This window comes from Typopeltis vanoorti, chromosome 20 (assembly GCF_054136105.1).
Source record: "Typopeltis vanoorti isolate ZY-2024b chromosome 20, IOZ_Tvanoo_1.0, whole genome shotgun sequence".
Lineage (NCBI taxonomy): Eukaryota > Metazoa > Arthropoda > Arachnida > Uropygi > Thelyphonidae > Typopeltis > Typopeltis vanoorti.
This window is the reverse complement of record NC_143568.1, coordinates 39,731,889-39,753,788: the sequence shown is the minus strand read 5'-3', so window position 1 is coordinate 39,753,788 and position 21,900 is coordinate 39,731,889. Positions and strand designations below refer to the sequence as shown.

The 21,900-nt window shown below is 35.9% G+C and overlaps 1 protein-coding gene across 14 annotated transcripts in view; it reads right to left on the bottom strand.

The window, feature by feature from the left end:
* Positions 1-21,900, bottom strand: part of LOC150095389 (uncharacterized) — a 613,991-nt gene that overhangs the window by 470,670 nt on the left and 121,421 nt on the right. For 6 of the 14 annotated variants that reach the window (XM_090410411.1, XM_090410412.1, XM_090410415.1 and 3 more), the window contains exon 1: positions 16,390-16,956. In XM_090410411.1, coding sequence (XP_090266537.1) covers positions 16,390-16,893 — 504 coding nt within the window. In that variant the 5' untranslated portion in view covers positions 16,894-16,956. The other 8 variants (XM_090410414.1, XM_090410416.1, XM_090410422.1 and 5 more) reach the window with 4 other exon arrangements.

Sequence of the window (21,900 nt, the reverse complement as noted above, 5' to 3'; positions counted from 1 at the left end):
GTGGTAATATGTCACCAAATCCCATTACAGTGATACCTCGGCTAACGAGTGACCCTGATAACAAATTTTCAGCTAACGAAGATTTTTTCGCTGTTTTTCGGACTCGGCTAACGAATGTTTTAGTGGATGTGTGTGTGCTAACATAAAGCAGCAAACATGAACGATCGGGCCATTCCAGGAGCTTATCTTTTCCATCTGTATGTGTGTGACAAAGAAATGAGCTGACCACATCACACAGGGGAGACCCACCAATCTACCTGGGTTGTTTACATTCAAGACAGCGAGAAGTGAGACGCCTCATACCAGTGTCAGTACGGTGCACGCTCCGTGTGGCTGTGAATGGGAGAGATAAGTGTGATGGCATTTATTCTTTACTTGGCTAAATTTTTACTATAGGGGATTGATTTATAATTAGTAAATTCTATTCTTATCTAATTAAATAATATGCTATATGTCATATTTCTTTGAATAAACTTTGAAAATTTGGAAGAAGAATAGTAAAAACATTGTGTACATATTTTCAGTTTAATAAAGTGTATATAATAGTGTAAAGATAGTCAGTTTTTCATTCTACTTTCCATTCTCCTTCATCTAATTGGGTAGCTGTTCATCTCAGCCTTTGGTGAGTTTTTGCCCTTTTATAGTGTGCTTTTTACTATTTTATAAAACTTATCTTTAAATAGTAAGCAGCACCCAGAACGAATTAAACGATTTTCTATAGAAACCTAAGGGGGAAACCATGTTTCGGCTAACAAATGCGATTCCAGAACGAATTATCTTCGTTAGCCGAGGTATCACTATACTTTGTCATCAAGGTTATTTATTTCCTCATACCTCCTGCTTGCTCACAATTAAGCCAACCATGTCCTCTACACTTGAGTTTTTCATGATTACACCTTGATAAGGTGTCAACACCCTTATAAATTATTCACTGAATACTTAATATCTTCTGCAGTAGTTATCATTCTACCATTTTCATCCATTAACATCATTTTACCATAATTATTTTTTCCTTTACTCACCACATATCTGAAAAATTAGGGTTTTTCTTGGTCTGATTTCTGCTAATTTCTGTTCATACTGTAGTTTTCTTGTTTTTACCAATTGAGTCAACTTTCTGGCATGCTCTTTATACTCCTCATGCAACTGATTGTTCCCATTATACGTCTTATGCAATCTGCTAATTATTCTCTTCTTCCAAATTTCATACTTAATCCCTTTATTCGTCCATTTGACATCTCCTTATTCAGTCTTTTGACCTTCAGAATACATTTGCACAATGTTGTTAAATAACTTTGGTCAGTTCTTATACAGCACTTATTTCCTATATGCTTAAAACCTCATTCCATGCTATAGCTCTGAACTGTCTCCTAGGTTTTTCATAATCACCAGCTTTCTAATTTCATATATATCCTTTCCTCACAGAAGTCTTCATATGGTTAGTCGCAACCCAGGTGACCACTCTCACCAAATGGAGGGAAGTGCAAAACCATACAATCACATTTTCTGATGAAACGATCAGATTTAAAACTCAATCCTCATGTGCCCTCCTTTACATACTTCCCGAGATAGTTGTCTCTCAAGAACAAGAAATTTAATTTTCCTTATTCCCAAATGCTACCTCTTCATTCCAATCTATACTAACATAATTAAAATCAATTACCCTACGTTGTTTACTAATCCAAGATGCTAATACTTTCTTCATCACCACTTCACATATTTCCTTGCCTGTAGCAATATAGAAATTAGTCTAAACACTAAATTAGCTGTACACAAGACAGTGTTCAATTTTAACTTATGGATCTGAATGGTTAGAAATAAAGCACTTGATCAAAGATTGAAGACCACAGATGTGAAAGTTCTGAGAAAGATAAGGAGAGTGAACAGATGAGAGTGAGCACTTAGGAATGAGTTAGCAGAGCATATTATTACGGGCAACTCCAGGGAGTCATTAGACTCATCGAGGGAGGCCCCAAATCATATTCATCACAGCTATTCTACATTCATACAGTATCTATCATACCTCATGCCTTAAACTCATTCACTGTCACAGCATCCATGACAGACTCTGGGAGCGCATTCCACTCATTCACCACTCTACAAGTAAAGAACCCAGCTCTAACACCTTTACTAACCACACTTTTGCCCAGTTTCCATGGATGTCCCCTAGTCCTCCCACAACCAGCCCTGTTCTCAAAAATATCTTCTGAATTAATTTTATAGAAACCCTTCAGTAATTTGAATGTCTCAATCATATCTCCCCTCCTCCACCTATCAACCAATTTTTGCAACCCACAAATCCTCAACCTATTCTCATAAGGTTCATTCCACAGACCTGCTATCATCTTGGTCACTCGCCTCTGGATCCTCTCCACCTCCTCCCCATCAAGAAGGAACCTAGGTGACCAAATCTGGGCACAGTAGTCGAGATGAGGTCTTATCAAGGCTCGATACAGAGGAACAATAACCTGCTTGTCTCTGCTTGTCAACGTATTCTTCAGCAACCAAGTGATTTGATGAGCTGATTTGGCCACTTTTGCAATGTGCCTCCTAAACTTCAACTCCTTATCCACCAACACTCCTAAATCTCGTGCCTCATCAATTTCCTAAAGTACAGTTCCACCAATGTAGTAATCTGCTGCTAATCTTTTCACCCCAAAATGTATAACCTTACATTTTGCCACATTAAATTGACATCCATTCACCTTAGCCCAGACCTCCAATCTATCCAAATCATCTTGCAAAATTTTGACATCATCTGCATTCACTATTGCCCTACCCAACTTTGCATCATCTGCAAACAAATGAACTGTTCCTCTCAGATCCTTTCCTATATCATTAATGAACAAATTAAACAGCAGTGGTCCAAGAACAGATCCTTGTGGCACACCACTAGTCACAGGCCGTCTTGTGGACTACTCCTGAATAAACCACTCTCTGATATCTCTCTGTCAACCACCCTCCTATCTATCTCACCAACCCTATATCCATCCCCGGGACAGCATGGTTTTGTGAAGGGTAGGTCATGCCTCAGTAACTTGCTCGCGTATTATAACACAGTGACGGCTGAACTGGATAAGGGTAATGTGTTTACAGTGATTCTACTGGACCTTGCTAAGGCCTTTGACAGGATACCACATGGAATTCTAATCAGTAAATTGCAGTCCGATACAGTATCCCATTTTCTTCTATCCAATCTTGTATTTTCCTTGACTATTTTCTCCAAGACCTTGATAATGATTCCTGTTATGCTGATTGGCCGGTGATTTTCAACAGCGGCCTTGGAACCACCATTATGCAGCGGAACTATTTTCCCCTCTTTCCACCCCCTTGGGACTGACGCCGACCCGAGGCTCAAATTAAACAAAATGGTCAAGGGCACTGACAATTCTTTAGCCGCTTCACGTACGACACGAGCTGGTATACCATCCAATCCCACAGATGAATTGATATTGAGGTTCTGTAATAGAACAGTTACCTCTACTTCATTCATCACAATTCCAGTATAAGCTGTTGGTTCTTCCATTCCTGCAATGTCACCACCTGGATGATATACTCTTGCAAAGTGCTCGCTCAGTACCGTATCAATCCACCTATATCTTGGTCTTCCTCTGGGTCGTTTTGCTGCCAACCTGGCAGAGAACCCGTGTTTTGCTAATCTTTCTTCGCCCATTCTGTTTAAGTGACCGTACCACCTGAGATTAGCTCTGCTAACACATTCCTGGATGCTGGCAATGTCAAGTTCTTTCCTAATATCCTCATTTTTAATATGATATTGCCATTGATGCCATCTGTTCACGCCTCTAATCTTTCTCAGGACTCTCATATCTGCGGACTCTAGTCTTTGGTCAAGTGTTTTACTTCTGACACAGCTCTCAGATCCATAAATTAAGACTGGTTTGAACACTGTCTTGTATACAGCTAATTTAGTGTTCTGACTAATTTCTTTCTTATTCCATAAGAATTTATTCAATTGACTTCCCACCATACCGGCTTTGCCTGATTCTGTTGTCTATTTCTATATTTAATTTACCATCTTCAGTAAAAATTGTGCCTAAGTAGCTAAAATGTTTTACTTGTTCCACAGGTTCTCCATTCACAACACAGTTGACATTTTCAATGATTCTGCCTATTTTCATTGTCTTTGTCTTTTTATTGCTGACCTTCATACCATATCTATTACAACAGCTATTCAATTTAGTCAGAGAATCTTGCAGACTTGTAGCGGATTTATTTAGAAGTATAACATCATCCACATAAAGCAAAGAGCTGACATTAACATCTCCAATTTTGATATCAGGTTTAATACCACATTCCTTCATAATGTGATCCATATAGATAATGAATAACAGAGGGGGATAATGTACATTCTTGTCTCATACCAGATTTAACATTAAACCATCTTCCTGTACTTCCTTCAATTCTAACTGCTGACTTACAACGCAAATAAAGACTAAGTATTGCTTGATATAATGCCCCATTGACGCCATATAACTGCAACATATTGAATAGCTTCTCTCTTGGCACCTTGTCATATGCCTTTTCCAAATCGACAAAACTTAAATATAGATCTTTGTTATATTCCCATGATTTCTCCACTATTTGTCGTAAAGTGAAGATCTTATCCTGACAGCCTCTATATGGCCTGAATCCAGCTTGTTCTTCACCAAGCTTTTCTTCCAAAATTCTTCTCAACCGTTTCTCAAGTATACTTGCATAGATCTTGCCAGGAACACTCAGTAGGGAAATACCTCTGTAATTCTCACATTCAGTTTTATTTCCCTTTTTATATATGGGTACTATAAGAGCAATACTCCAATCATCGGGAATTCGTCCCTCTGTCCAGGCTTTCTGAACTATAAAGTGCAGCCACTGTAAGACTCTTATACCACCATACTTCAGCATTTCTGGTCGAATATCATCTACTCCTGCTGCCTTTCCACATTTTAAGCCTTTGATGGCTTTTTCTACTTCAAGTATGGATATGTAATCCTGACTGCATGCCTGGTCAGTGTTTTTTTTTTATCATTGTGCTGTCATCACTGCTTGTTTCATTTAGCAGTTTTTCAAAGTAATTACTCCATACTTCAAGGATATCTTTTTCTCCTGTTTTCATGTCACCTTTATCATCTCTAATTCCTTTTACAGCACTCTTTCCTCCATTCCTAAGCTTCTTCAACAACCTCCAGAATATTTTGCCACCTTCTTGATATTTATTTTCTATATTCTTGCCAAAGTCATCCCATGACTTTTGTTTAGCTAGTTTTACACACTGTTTAGCTTTCTTACATTTGTCTCTGTATTTTGTAAGAGTAAAAGCTGACTTATTTGCCAGGAACTTTTGATATGCTTTCTTCTTTTCCTTCACTGCCTCTTTAACTTCCTATGTCCACCAGGGAGTTCTGATTTTTTTTTATCCTTGCACACAACCTCACCACATGCCTCTGTGGCAGAATCAATCAATGTTTTCTTCAGAGTTTGCCACTGAATCTCCAAAGTTTGATTCCTGTTCTCAAACTCTTTCATTTTCTTTTCAATAATCTTTCTGTATTTTAGTCTACAGTTCACATCTGAGAGCTGCTCAACTTTTATTCGCTTTAAAACTTTCTTACATGTTATTCTTTTCAATATTAAATTCAATTTTATCCTGCTCAAGACTAAATAGTGATCACTTCCAATTTCAAATCCTCTGTACACTCTGGTGTCCTGCACCAGGGAGAAAACATCACTATCAACAATAACAGTCAATGAGACTTTTCTTATTCCTAGCCTCTTCTCTCCATGTGAATTTGTGCACATTTTTATGTTGGAACATGGTGTTAGTAATAACCAGTCCATGTGCTGAGCAGAAATCCAACAGATATTTGCCATTATTATTAGCTTTGCTCTTTTCTCCAAATTTTCCCAAAATATTTTTGTATGTCTCACAATCATTTCCTACTCTGCTATTTAGATCCCCAACAAGGACCAACTTTTCCTTTTTCATTGTGTCAGTTGCTTTTTCTAAAGCCTCAAAAAATTCCTCCACTTCTACCTTAGTAGAACCTTCTGTGGGACCATAGGCACAAATAAGTCTCATTGTCCAGTTCCCCATTCTCATATTTGCCCACATTACTCTACTTGAGACTGACTGCCATTCAAGAAGATTAGCCTCATATTTTGTGTTGAATACTATGGCTACTCCTTTTCCTTGATTGTCATTGCCTGAATATAACATTTTGTATTTATTGCTCAGAAAGATCTCACCAGTTTTGGTCTTTTTTGTTTCAGTCACCCCTATTATGTCGATCTGGTACTTATCTAATTCCTCAGCTAGCTCCATTTCTTTGCCATGCAGGCTTCTTACGTTGATAGTACCGATCTTTAACTCTGGTGATGTTGAGTTTGGGTTTGTTTTCAGATTTGTTCCAGTAGCTGACTTTTCGCTGTTCGCCCTGGTTCCCTGGCGAAAACAACGGGGGCCTTGTTTAACCGGGTGACGCCCCAGCTGGCATGAAATTTTGTCATGTTGTACCATCATTTTTTATTTTGGTTTAACCAATAAGAATACAATTTGGTCGGCTAAATCCCAAATTGCCAGCCCATCCTCGTTCGTTCAGTATCAAAGTAGATACCCAACAGGGTGCATCACGAGAAGGTGAGGATTGGACATTAGGTCAGAAGCCCTGGTCGGTTCTCCGCATTCCTTTAAAGGCTATGTGGAGGTCTCCTCTCAGTTATACAGCTTTGACCCTTAAGCACCCCGTTTTGTTTTTAATTATATCCTAAATAGAAATACTGATTTCTTTTAGTCTGATATAACATTTATGTCAAAATTTCTTAATTTATAATAATCAAAATTTCACTTTTATTATCGAAAACTTATAAATTGCTTCATGCAGTTATTTAAAAAAGAAATATTTGAATTAAAAAAAAAAAAGGTACACATGTTGCATAAGCATTCAGCTCTTTTTTTTGGTGGGGAGTAGGGGGGAAAGAGGACCCACCTATTCATCCTGCTGATGTTTGAAATATTTTTTTTAAAAAACCATTCACAAAAATTGTTATAAACTTAAATCACTTGGGGAGCAATACTTGTACATTTTAGCCTAAAACTAGTAAAAGTATAGCTACTTTGCCTTCTATCTAAACTAGTGGTAAATGTCTTTTCCAAATATGCAGCGATTTCTTCTTTGTACTAAAATAAAATGCCAGATGGTGATAGGAATAATAAGAAATATATATGTGGTATTTTCTTTTTTATTGAGTGGAGATTTCAAAATGAAGTGCGATTTATAATGTACTTTCTTTGTGTGTTTTTTTTTTGAAAAGAAAGTACACAGTGATTATTTTCTTGCTATTTCTGTGAACTGAATATCGAAATAATGAGAATGACTAACAGTAGCAGATCTTTAACATAACATTTATGATCTCTTCAAGAAGAGTGAACCTGTGTTGCTTGGAGTTTCCTCCATTAGGAAATTCCAAGTCAACATTTTGGTTGTTTCTAAGATATATATACGTATATGAATGAGAATGAATATGAATTTCTTAAAAGAATGGATGAGAGTGAAAGTGAGAAGAGAGGGTTGAGAGTTAGAAAATTAGAAAGATTGAATGATTGAGAGGATGTGACACGAGATTCGGAAGTTGAATTGGATTGGATGAGGCAAGAGATGAAATGGATGCGGAACGAAATTAAGAAAATTAGGGTAAAAAAGATTAAAACAAATCATGATGGCACGAAAGAGTTAACGAAAGGCGAGCGAGTAGCGTTTTATGGAAACTCCATTATTAAAAGTGTGCTGGATGATAGGATGCACAAGGTATGTTTTCTAGGCAGTAAAATGAGAAGTGATTGAGACACTGGATATGAGGAAGGAGCGAGCAAAGGAGTTGATGGTTTAAATAGGTACAAATGATTTGACAGAGGACAAAGAGCACATCAGAAGGGATATCAGGAGGCTGCTTAGAAGGATAAAAGAGAATAGTGTGACAGGAAGGGTAGTAAATGTGTTGCCTAAGTATGACTGTAGTGAGATGAGGCAGAGAGCAAGGATTATGAATGATATGTTGGCTGAAATGTGTGAGGAGAGGGGAGTATAGTTTGTTAATGTGTGGAATGAGTTTGAAGGAAGAAGTGAACTGTATAGGAGCGATGGACTGCATTTAAGTGGTTATGGTGTGAGTCGCTTGGAGAGACTGCTGCTGGAAGGTAGAAAAGTGAGTAGAGAGAATGAATCAGATCAAGTGGGAAGTGATGTGGAAGAGCAGGAGAGTAAGACAGGAGAAACTGAAGAGGTGGTTATGAATGGGGAAGTGAGTGGCATGAGTATAAAAAAAATGAGAGAATGGGTGTGCAAGAGGAACAGGGATACACAGTGTGAGAAAGGTGGATGCTCCAAGAGGATGTGAGAGACAGACAAGAAAGGAATGGGATGATCTGGGATCAAGAATAAACATTTGGAATTAAAGAGGGTTCTAAAATGAATAAGCAGAAAGGGAAATGGCACCAGTCGAGCATGGAGAGATCACATCAAATGAGTGGTATCAGTAGAACTAGCTGTAGATCCGAAAATTAGCTGTTGTGTTTGTATACAAATGCAATGCTAGAAGTATAAGAAACAAGGCAGATGAAATGGTTGCACTAATTGTGTCTGTTAACCCAAAGATTGTTGGAATAAGTGAGACATGGTTGGAAGAGTACGACATCCTGACAGGAACAGAGATGGAAGGGTATGATGTGTTTCGTGAGGATAGAAGGGGTAAAAAGAGAGGGGGAGTGCTATTGATGATAGAGAAAGAGTTATGTCCATACAAAGTAGAGATGCAAGGGGGAAATAGTGCCAGTGGTTTTGAGGCAGTATGGTGTGAGATAGAGGTGAATGGAATCAAATACTTGGTTGGATGTTGTTATAGACCAGGTAATGTGGATGGTGGTGATAACGAAATGTATGATCAAATTAGTCAAGCAAATAAGAAAAGGGTGATCATTATGGGCAATTTTAATTATGGCAATAGACTGGAATGATGAGATAGCAACTAGAAGTAAAGAAAATGAGTTTCTTGAGTTTTTGAGGGATAACTACCTCAGATAGTATGTAACAGAGGGCAAGCAAGGATTGAGGGTCTTGGATTTGGTCATCTCATCAGAGGATGTAATTATAAATGAGGTGTCATATCATCAACCAATTAGTGAGAATGACCATGAGGTGATTACCAGCAGTGTGAGGACCTCTGTGAGAAAAGGGTATATGTCGAACTACAAAGGGGCGATTATGAAGAGCTCAGATGCCTTGCAGGTGTTGAATGGAATGAGGAGTTAGCTGGAAAAGAGATCAATGCAGCTTGGGGGATTTTCAAAAACTATCTAGTAGATGCAATGTCTAAATGTATTCCAAAGGTGAGAAGGTTAAATAAGTTAGGTGTGAGATGGATGAATTAAGAGATTAAGCATGCGATACAGAGAAAAAGGGCATTATGGAGACAGCATAAGAGAAGTGTAAATAACCAATTCCATGAGGTTTACAAAGACCAGGCAAGGCAGGTAACTTGGTTGGTGAGGGTAACTAAAGTGAGGTATGAACAGCAGTTAGCTAATGAAGCCAAAAAAAGTTCTTTCAATATGTAACCAGCAAAAGAAAGAATGATTATGGTGGTGGAGATACTTAATGAGCAGTTCATAAAGGTCTTTCAATCTTGTGAATGTGACTTCATGGAGAGATTGAGAGCAGTTGATGATGGGGAGGAGAGACTAAGTGAGCAAGAGGTGTATGGGGAGTTGAGTAAACTAGATGTTAATAAGGCTGTGGGACTTGATAATATATCACCACATATTCTGAAGGAATGTACCAGGGTGTTGACACCTGCCTTGATATTTTTTTAAATACAAGTCTTGCACCTGGTCAAGTTCCAAAGGAGTGGAAGGAGGGCAAGATTGTACCATTTCATAAAGGAGGTGATCGAACTCAAGCATCAAACTATAGGCCTATCTGTGTGACAGGTGTTGTGGTTAAGTTGAAGGACAGAGGAGAAGGATACACAGTAATATACTTGGATTTCACAAAGGCTTTTCATAAAGTACCTCATGATAAATTCATAGTCAAACTGGAGCGGATGGAGTTGGATATTAGATTGGTGCATTGGATTTGAGATTGGTATCAACAAGTTGTATATGGGGGAGCGATGTCAAGGAAAGTCACTAACGGAGTGCCTCATGGGTCTGTTTTAGGAACATTACTGTTTAACTTGTATATTAATGATAGAGGGGAAGATTTGGATGGAGATATTCAGTTGTTTGCAGATGATGCAAAGTTGAGATGAACCATGAAGAGTAGAGAAGATGTGGGTTTACAAGAAGACTTGAATAAATTGAGTGATTGGGCACGGAAATGTAAGTTCAATGTTGTAAAATGTAAGGTTTTAAAATTTGGAAAACAAAAGATGGGATGCAGAATTTATGTTTGGTGAGAATATACTGTTGGAGGTGGAGGAATAAGAGATCTGGGGGTGATAGCAGATAAGGATCTGAAATTCAGGGGACACAGTCAAAATTGTGAAGACAACACAAAGGCTTCTGGGAATGATGCAGAGGACACTGACTTTTAGAAGTAGGGAGATTCTTGTTCCATTGTATAAGGCTTTGATTATGCCACACATGGACTATTGTGCCCAGATTTGGTCACCTGGTTTTCAGAAGGATGAAGAGATGTTGGAAAGGGTCCAAAGGCGACTGACTAAGGTAGTTTCTGACCTGGAATGTCTAGTATGAGGAAAGATTGTGGAGATGCAATTTGCAGAGTCTAGTGGACAGGAGGAAGAGGGGAGATATGATAGAGACCTACAAGTTGGTAAGGGGTTGTTATAGGATCAATGCTGGAGAAGTTCTACAGAAAATAGGGGAAGGAGAACCAGAGGTCATCCCTGGAAACTGTATAAAGAAGGTGTGAGTAAGGGAGCGAGAGGCAGGTTTTTTTCGTGCAGAATTGTAAATGATTGGAATGCCTTGCCTGAGAGTGTGGTGTCTCTGCAAGGAGTTTGAGTGTGTTTAAGACACGGTATGATGAGCTGTGTGTGTGTGTGTGTGTGTGTGTGTGTGTGTGTGTGTGTGTGTGTGTGTGTGTGTGTGTGTGTGAGAGAGAGAGAGAGAGAGAGAGATAAAAGGACCTCCCAGATGAGTCTGACTCCATGAGGTCTTGGGGTAATAATAATAATATTTCATTTTGGAAGATGTGTTACAGAAAATATTGGGGAAATTATTTGCTCGCTAATTTCCATGCTTGTTAAACAACTGTTTTAAAATATTCTGGAGAAGAAAAAAAAATGTTATCAAGCAAAATTTATTGCAATAATTAAAGTATGAACATTATTATTTTACCTTGCACTTCTACAATGTATGGAAATATGCATGTCACGTTATGCTCATAGATTTAAATATTCTGCTGCTGTTTGAGAATAACTCTTTCTGCTTTCACGAACAAGACATCTTAAACTGCATTACATTCTCATTTCAAGGCTAATTTTAAAATACCGCAAAATTATATTCAGTAGTACTTCAAATGAACTCTCAATTAAAAAACTAAAATTGTTATTATGTAGAGTAATGTATTGTTATGTAGAGTGCTCATATTTCAATAATAATTTTTTTTTTTTTTTTTTTTTTTTTTTACTGAAGCAGTGTGCATGTACGCACAATGACATTATCTGAGACATGCCCTATATGGAATTGATTAAAATTTTGTTTGTTTTGAAGTATTCTAATACACCCCCCCCCCTCTCGTTGCCACGATCAGTCATAGTAACTGAATTAGAAATATCTGTCTTCTAATTTCATAGTAGTATGTACACTTCACATTTGATATGATTAAAGATTTTCATATTATCTGTAAATCAAAGTCGTCAAAGCATATCCTTCAGGCAATCTGAAGTATTCTACAAAATTTGATTTTGAACAAAAATAACAATCTGGAATGTCCACGGCCTATCTCCCCCTTCTTCAAATAATTATCTTGAATTAAGTTCTTCAAGAACAAAATGTACTGACTAAGCGATTAGACAAAAATTAGCACAAAAAATGAAAAATTACATTGGAATTTTTATTTTAGGATTTGTTATGCTGGGATTTCTTATTTCGTCCTGGCATTGAAAATTGTACAATAAAAGGAGAAAATAAAAATTTCTATATTTTTAGTCTATCCAATATAACTAAAAGTCCAGTTACCCAGCATAGAACAAGAACTGCGTTTCTTGCTATAAGCAACTGAGACAGATTAAGATTGCGAGATAATCTGGTTAAGTGTTCTCTTTAATGTGAAGGATTATCGCATCTTCTAATGGACATGACGGCCAAATTACACTTCTTATCCATGTTTTTCAACAGATAGCATGCATCGTTCGTATCCAGATTTTGCTGGACGTATATAGACATCCTGGACAGTTGGGAGGTTAATGTATTTTTCAAAGTACACAATTTTATATAAAAATGTGTTTTGATTATTTAACATTTAAGTTAATAAAAAAAAAGGAGGGGCATTCAACTTAAAATTACAATGGGATGCCAGGAACCACTAGAACCAGAACTGATTGTCAACTTTTCTGCACATCTAATCTACCCAATATATTAGGCAGATTAGAATATCTCAAGACAAGTAGATTAAAACATAATCTATTTGACTACAGAGCTTTCCATAATCAATCTTTAAATCTTTTTATGGGCAAAAACCTTTTCTTACTTCCACTTCCCAAATAAGTACCTCATGATCACTCTCAACCAGCAACAGTGCTAATATCTCATTAACAACCACATTGTATGAAGATATCACTAAGTCACCATTAAAACCTTTATTTGCTCTGACCTCAGAAATTCAACAAAGTCACTCTCCTTATTTCCATACACTATCGCCACCTCCTAATCTACATTACTGTAATCAGTTTCCCATTGGGGTCGCCTGTTTAAATGTCCAATCATATGCCTAAACATTCCACAATTGGTATTCTCTAAATTCCCTGTTCTATGATAAACATCTCATTATATATACTAGTCTGTTAATTTCAACTTCACACTGTACATATTCAAAAGCTTGACATGTACTACCATTTTCAACTTGCATTCTTTGTGGACAATTTCTTGGCAATCATTTACATTACTTTTCCTCCCCCCCCCTCTTTTCTCCTATTCCTAACACTACATCTTCAGACAAAGTTTCACTTACAAGGGTGGTCTGAAAAGTTCTTGGCCTAACAATGAAAAAACTAACTTATAATTTCAAAATTATTTTTTATTTTTCAACATAATCCCCTTAAGACTAATACATTTATTCCAGCGATGCTCCAGTGCCATTATCCCATCCCTGTAGTAGTTCTCGGTAAAATCTGAGAAATACCCCCTCTACAGCTGCAATCACCTCGAGTGGAAGAAAAATGCTGATCACAAGGAAGAGTTTTAGTTTTGGGAAGAGATAGAAGTCAGAGAGAGCCAAATCTGGGTGGATGTTCCAACAATTCATAGTGCAGATCCCTTAATTTTGCCACTGCCAAAACACCTTTGTGGGCAGGTGCATTGTCCTTGATGAAAGATGATTTTTTAATTCTGCAAACTTTTTTCGTGAATTTGTTCTTCTACTCTGGTTAAGGAATAATATTCCCCAGTTATTGGTTTACCCTTTTCAAGATAATTAATAAACAAAATTCTTTTAGCATCCCCAAACACCAATGCCATGACCTTTCCTGCTGATGGAACAGACTTTGTCTTCCTTGGCACTGAACAACCAGCTTCTGTCCACTGCTTTGACTGCTGTTTGGATTCTGGTGAATCCAAGTTTTATCCATAGTAATAAATCGATGCACAAAATAAGTTTTATTCTTGTTAAAACACTCCAAGCGCTGTTCAGAGATTTTCATGCGAGTGCATTTTTGATCTACTATGAGCAAGTGCAGCACCTATCTTGCGCAAAACTTTTTCATACGCAATTCTTCATGCAAAAGATATCCTACACGTTCTTTTGAAATACCCATTATAAGTCTCAGCAGTTTCACGCACTTTGACTCACCAGTCATTCAATACCATATCGTGCACTTGATCAATGATTTCTGGTGTTGTTACACTTTTTGGAAGTCCTTCACATGGATCATCTTCAAGGCAGTACCTGCCATGTTTAAACTCTTTTGCAACCCATTTCTTAATTGTCAAAAAAAAAAAGGAGAAGAGTGCCCATAAACTTTTATGAACTTCGAATGAATTTCTTTTGGCATTAAATTTTTATAAAGAATTTTATAACCATACAGTACTCAATTTTATCCATTTCAAGGGATACAGGCAACATTTTTGCTTCAGACAGCTGTATAAAACAAACTACTTGATAGAATGACTTGAAATTTCACATGGATGCTTATGACAGAAGTACCAACTTAGAAAAAAAAATCTTCCCAATAGTGTTGCCATCTATGGTTGAGGCCAAGAACTTTTCAGACCACTCTCTTACATCTGAGCATATTGACTCATTCAATACAATAAACTCGGCTCCTTTATTTTGAATACTCTTCATATGTGTTAACCCTCCGTCGTTGAGGACATCAGAAACACTACTCTAGCTACTATACCACACTCTCTTCAGTCTGACCACTCCCATTTCCCTGATCCTGCCTCTGATTGAAATTCATATCTGTCTTAACACCAGTATTACCACTTTTATGCATTTTATCACCTTGACCTGCTGCAATCACATCTTTAACCTTGCATCCATCTTCCAATGCCATATAACCTATTTGACTGTGCCATCCTTCTTCATAATCATCCTTTGATCATTAGTTTACTAATTTCTTGAATTCTGTGCCTTCTCCGAAAATAACTTCTCTAAATGTCCAATATTAAACCAATTCAAATGCAATCCATCCACCATGAACTATTCCAACTTCCCTTCAAATTCATTTCATAGATGCAAAAACTGACCCACTTTTTTGTCTCACATAACAGCTATCTTGCTATTCATCTCTGCTCTCTTTCTCAACTCACTATTATCATATCAGGAACAACTTCCCCAACTTATCCTTCACCTTTCACTACTACAAGTCCCTATCAATATCCTCTTTTTCACCATCTGAATGATTCGTGCCTACCACTAATTCTGATGCTGCACCTTCCTTCTCTGCAAAGCATCTTTTTTTTTTTTTTCAATGTTCCACCAGAAAGCATGTTTTGCATACTTCGTTATTCATCACACCTCTAATGACCAATTCTCCATAAAATGTTATACAATTATCTTTAGACTTTTTTCATTATACTAACTTCTTTCTTCTCAATCACATCATCCAAACTCTTTAGATATATAATCTTATCTTCCAGATGATTCATTTTAATTTTCATTAACTCTTGCCTAAGCTCTTTCACTCTGTTTCCTTTCCTATCATTACTAACACTTCTGATTTCTGTTTACTACTAATAATGCTAGCTCTAATTTCAAAACACTGACCTATCATGATACTTTTCATATATGTTAATACTTTGGTTCTTTTTGTTCACTAACAGTGCATAAATCTTTCACACTTTTCAATGCATACATAAAACAATTAAATTCTTGCAATGCATCCACTGAGAAAATCCAGGGCAAAACTTGATCTTTGTGCAAAGGCTTTTTTATGCTGCAGGCTTATTTCCTTATGGATGCTATTTTCAGAAAGCAGGAGCACAAATGAACAAATTTCCAACACCAAACACTACTGAAGAACACTTGCATACAGCATTAAAATAATGAAGCACAATAATTCAAAGCCATGTTACTAAACTACTTAAAGCACTGTTTTCTTAGCCCAGTTCAAATATATTCCTACACATTCACTTGCAACATCCTTGACAACTTGAATCCATATCTTTCAAACTGAAAAAATATGCTGTCCAGCTAAATCTGCATATTACAGGGGAAGGAGGAGGGGGTGCAAGACTATGGTTTATAGCATCTTTAAACAATTTCTTTAAATTTTTTAGAAACAGTATTTTCATTTGACACTAAAATTGTGTTTTGCAATTAAAGTTATGTTGATTGTTGCTAATTACATGGAGCAGGAAAGGAACTAACAAAAATTAGATACTATATTCTTTAATAACAATACTACTGTTAAACAAAAAACAAGCATTAGTATTTTATTCAACTAAAGGATGACACTTGAGACACTTCATAATTAATACAAAATTCAGTTGTCCAAGATAATATGCAAGACATAAGAATGCATTTGTTAATGTTTAAGCATTAAAGGTTAGCAAAATAGAATCATCTAAAAGAAAGATTAGTATGTTACTATCATCTGTTGCACAAATGAGTCAAGATTGCAAACACTACCTTGGACAATTGAGTGGTAGTTTCTACACAACAAACAATTAAGTGAAATGTTACTGGTCAGCAAAACTGTCACACTTACGGACTCAGACATATCACATTCCTCATGCTGGAAGACATCATCATGCAGCTGCTGTTCAACATCTTCAACAACAGATATGTCTATACTAGGAGTTATAACTGCTTCAGGATTAGGGTTTAAGGTAGATTCAAAAGGACAAGGGATTTTGGGCTCAGATTCTGTACATAAAGATTCAGATAAATTGGAAGTTAAATTATCAGGCAGAGAAGATAATGGAGAACTACTATGGTTTAATTCCAATTGTTCCTGCACATCATCTACAGAAACTTCTTGTAGAAGAACCGAACCATTCTGATGACCTTCTGATATACTGATTTCAATTTCCTTTTCTGATTCATTTTGGTTAAGATCGGACAAATCACCTTGGCTGACAGTTTCGGATTTGTGTGAACTTAATATATCCATTTTCAGTTCAGATTTTTGTGTAGTACTTAAAATGTCTACTTTCTCTCTATTTTCCAAAGGAGAAGTTAAAGGGGAATCTTCTTTAAACTGAAAACTCATGGGATCAAAATCCAGGGTTATGGGTGTGTCAAGCAGGGCACTACTAGTAGGGGATTGTGGTGTAGAGATACTTACTGCTGAACCATCACTTAGATCCACTAATGTGCCTGTATTGGCCATGGAAATCTGAAATTAAAAAAGTTAGTTATTTTTTTTGTTAAAGATTGAATAATTTAAACTTATTAAACTATTAAAAAAAAATTAGTAGGATAATTTGATTTATTACAAAAATTACAGCATCTGTCTATAAAAATGCATATGAATCTAATGGTTAATTAAACTTTATAAAAATGATGTTCCAGGTATGTAATTTACAAGTATTAAAATAGCAGGTTTAATATTTGCTGGCAAATTCTTTTGTATGAGATCATTAATATTCCTTAACTGAATCTTAAGACTAAGTCAGTGATTATTAGAAGAATACACTTGTCATGTCTAATTTATTCCATTTTTAGTCCCATACTTCAAGGAATCTGAACAAATTTCCAATTTTTTTACTTTCCCAACCTATAAAGCTCCACTGGCCAATTTGTTTTATAATCTTATTTCTTTGTATTTATGAAGTGACATTCAATGCTTCAATCCACACGATAACACAAGGAAAAGAGTGAATAATATTTAATCAAAGGTCATTTCAACCTGAAAATTAGTGGCAAAAAGTAGTTTAATACAAAGTAGAATGCAAACAATGGGTTGATTTGAAACAGTGAGTAGCATGATGTTATGCATGAAACAACGCAAAGCCATAACCGAGGAGAGAGATGCATTATTAGTTATTACTGTTATTAATTAAAACTAATTATGCTTTAATTTGAATTTATAACAAGAACAATGGAGTAAGCATGTTTCAGAGCATAGGACATTATGGCCTGTATCTATTCCATGCATCTATTCTCAGATTTCCTATTGATATAAGGTTGGTCTTGTATTCTATTTTCTGCTGAAAATCCAGTTTCTCCAAAATACAGAAGGTGACAGCCACAAGGAACATGGTAGATGCCAAGAAGAGCAAGAGGTGAACCTTTATCTTTAGAAGATGAGAACTATGATGATAGTTTGTTGAATGGAATAAATGTGGCCACTAGATTGTACTTGTTAAGAATTCTAAAAATTTGTTCCGAGATGCCAGAAATGTATAGGATAGGGACTCTATATATTGTTTCCTTGTTATTTGAGCTAGGAATATAGGAATCAAAAAGAATATGTGTTGTCCACTCTGCGAAGTCACTTAGTTTTGTATATCATTTGATGTTAAAAAGTTCTTGCTGTATTTGCTGCACCATAGAAATTTAATGCGAGCATGTTATAATAAAGTTTTGATCAATTCAATCTTCAGAGAGATACAGTGAGCCAATTAATGTTGAATGTAGTGTCTAGTGAAGGTAAGCTTTTGATAAAACAGAAGTAATTAGTTCACCTGTCAATGGACATAGGAGTAGGATGTCCGAGACTTTTTTTTCTCCCCGCATAGTGAAATTAATTTTTGGAGGAAGATTTTTTTGTGCTTGCGAGAAAAGGCAAGCAACGCATCTTTGTTTTGGGACCAGATCACGGTGAACATTATCCATACAATATAGGCTGAAGATGTATAGATAAGAAAAGGATGTATTCTAAATGTTCCAAATAGAAGTTGGGAGAGTGGACTTCCCATTAAACTTGCCTATACATTGTTTTGACAAAGAAAATAACCAGAGTGAATGACAAAGTTGAATAATTTCTCTATATCCAGTGGAAAACCTTGTGAGAGCAAATTAAGTGCATCTCCTAGAGCAGTGGTGTTCAACCATTATTACTACGCAAGCTACTTTTCTATAAAAAGTTATTCGGCAATCTACTCTCTTATATATTCATATATACTCTTATAGATCACGTTCCCCCAACCTGATATCTGATTACGCACAAACAACTAAAAACTGTATTTAAAAATTTATTTATCACTTTTAATTATTTTAATACAACAAAAAAAAAAAAAAAAATATTCACATGGGACTTAACCTAAGTAAAAAATCGATGTCATGTGCTTTGGAATATTTAATATTTAAGCTACAATCGAGTTTTTACACTTTGCTTATAATCATATTCATTTGGCTCGCTGTTCGACTTTCACTGATCCAAATTAATTCATTTACCCGGCCTTATAAGAAAATTACTGATTTGACAATTTTAACGAAAAATAAATAAACAATAGCAATATGCTTAAAGTGAATTAAAAATAATACAAAATAATGATAAATAAAATGTTTTCAGTTTTAATTAACTTTGTAAGTAAGGAGGAATGCACAAGAGATCGACCAAAAATCGCTCCGCGATCGACGGGTTGAACACCCCTGTCCTAGAGGCACATTAGTGAGAAGTGATTCAATATCGAAATTGACCTTTAAATCATTAGGCCATATATAAAAACTTTTTTTTTCACTTTAATCAGAATATCAGTGAAATTTTTTATGAAAGAGGAGGAATTACCAATGAGCTTATAATAAACGTGTTAAAAACCCCGTCATGATATGTCAGAGAATCTATACAGCAACAACTGGACAAAGAGGAATGCCTTCCTTGCAGATCTTAGAAATGAGAGGTTCTCGCGAAATAAGTTTGTCCATGGTAACTCCAAGGCTTGAAGTTAATTGCAGATGACTTGCCTTTAAATAGGCAAGCGCACAACAGATTTAATCTTTTCTTTCGGCTTTGTGAAATTAGGAATAATTTTGAGATTGCAGTATTGTTTAAGAAAAGATATCCTCACTCACAGCTTACCTTGTAACATAATTTATGAAATCTACTAGTCTTCTTAGTTATATCTTCCCATGAAGGATTTGTAATTGTTCTATTAGAGATACTTGTGTAATATTGTACCTTCAATTCACATGATAACACAAGGAAAGGAGTACATATTCAAAGACTATTGTCTTTGAATATGTACTCAACTTGCCATCCCTCTCAGAAGAATGGAATTATCAAAATTTATGATGTGTTCACATTATATGCTCTATGATGCAACCAACAACTACAGCAGAACTTTTAAACATCAAATGACACATGAAACTACTTAATGGCTTCTCAGAGCAAACCACACAATGTCTGATTCCGATATTCCTAGCTCAAATAACAAGGGAACAGTATATAAAGTTCCTACCCATACATTTCTGGCATCTCAAAACAAATTTCTAGAATTCTTAAGTATGATCAAGTGGCTATATTTATTCCAGTCAAACTATCACTCATGGTTCTCATTTTCTAAAGATAAACATTCTCCTCTTGCTCTTCTTAGCATCTACCAAGTTTTTTGTGGCTGTGTGACCTTTTGCATTTCCATGTTCGGGGGGGATACAAAAACACCAGTCTTATATCATCAACAAGAAATCTGACTTTGCAAAATATGGAATAAATACAGACCACAATATCCTATGGTTTGAAACACTTCATCATTGTTGCTATAAATTTGAATGTTTATTTAAAGAAAGCCCAAAAGTTTAACTTCGTCATCCAAACTAGAATAAAAACGACTGCTTCTCACTGTTAAAGATATGAAGATTTTAATTGCACCTCATTAAAATTTTAATTAATACAGTTAATTAATAATACAATATCTCGTCAGTTATGCCTTTGCACTATTTCATGTATAACATCAAGCAGCTCTTACTGTTTCAAATTGATCCATTGTTTACATTCTACTTTGTATTAAACTATCATCTGCCACTGATGATGGCCTGCAATTTTCAGGTCGAAATATATGGCCTTTGAATAAATATTATTCACTCCTTCCATTGTGTTATCATGTGAACTAAAGAAACCATATGGCACTAGTATCTCTCGAAGAACATTCAATTCCTTCTATTTCCTCTCATACCCATTAGTTGTAGTACCAATTTCGGTTGACCACTCTTCAGAACCTCTATTTTCACCTCCAGAAGATGGAACAACCAAATCTGTTCAACAGTACTAGTGAAATCTGACCAACTTATAATACAAATTGAGAAATATTTTCTTTTTCTATATGGTGGATTCCTTAATGGTACAGTAATCCTGTTGTTTTATTTTTACAATGCATCACCATTACTTTACCCATCTCATGGTTAAGGAGAGTATGAATCTAGTTCCTGGCTTCATACTCTTAAACTTCTTTCAGTGCAGTCCATCAGTATTCTTAAAAGTCATCTATCTGGGTCTGGCTCACTTTGGAAACAGTGAATTAACATGGCTATAACTGCAATACTCATTAAAAACTAACCAAAATTCCCTGTAACTGTCTTAATCCACAAACACTGCATCATCTTCTTCTTGGTTAAATATTTCCATTCCCAATACAAATGAATATTAGTTAAGCTGTAATGGTAAAGAGTAAAACCATCTGCCTCCTCTGAACAAATGAAACCATGTCCCAAAAGTCACCATATTTTGGTGAAATAAGGTAATTTTCAAAAGAAATGTCTCGCAGACTATATGTATATTTTTATAAAAAATAAGTTTCAAATTATGAATAAATTTAAAAGGGCTGGATCCATGCTTAACAAAGGATTTAGATGCCCAAGGACAGCACAAAGCATTGAATCCATTTGCCAAGTCTTTGAAGAGGATTAGAAATTATCACTTAGGAATACATCTTACAGATTAAACACATCCAAAATAATTTACAGAATCTTGCACATAAAGATAAAATAAACAAAGCAAATATCATAAGGGAGCCAAATGAATAAATTTATACAGAACAAGAGAAGCATCAAAGTACTAAAATAGTACTGCAGTATACAAGACTTGAAATCAATTTTAACTTATGGATCTGAGAGCCAAGTTAAAACACTTATCTGGCTTCCACTCTTTGTAACTGGGTAGCTAAGAATGACGTTATTGTCTGAAGAACCACAGATGAGCTCTGAAAAAATATTGCAGGAGCAAAGAGATGGCATCAATGGCAGAATCATATTAAATTAAAACATTGAGAGGTAGTATTCAGGAATGTGTATTGCTAATCAGTTTTGCTAATCTTTTGATTAACAAACAGTGCTCTCT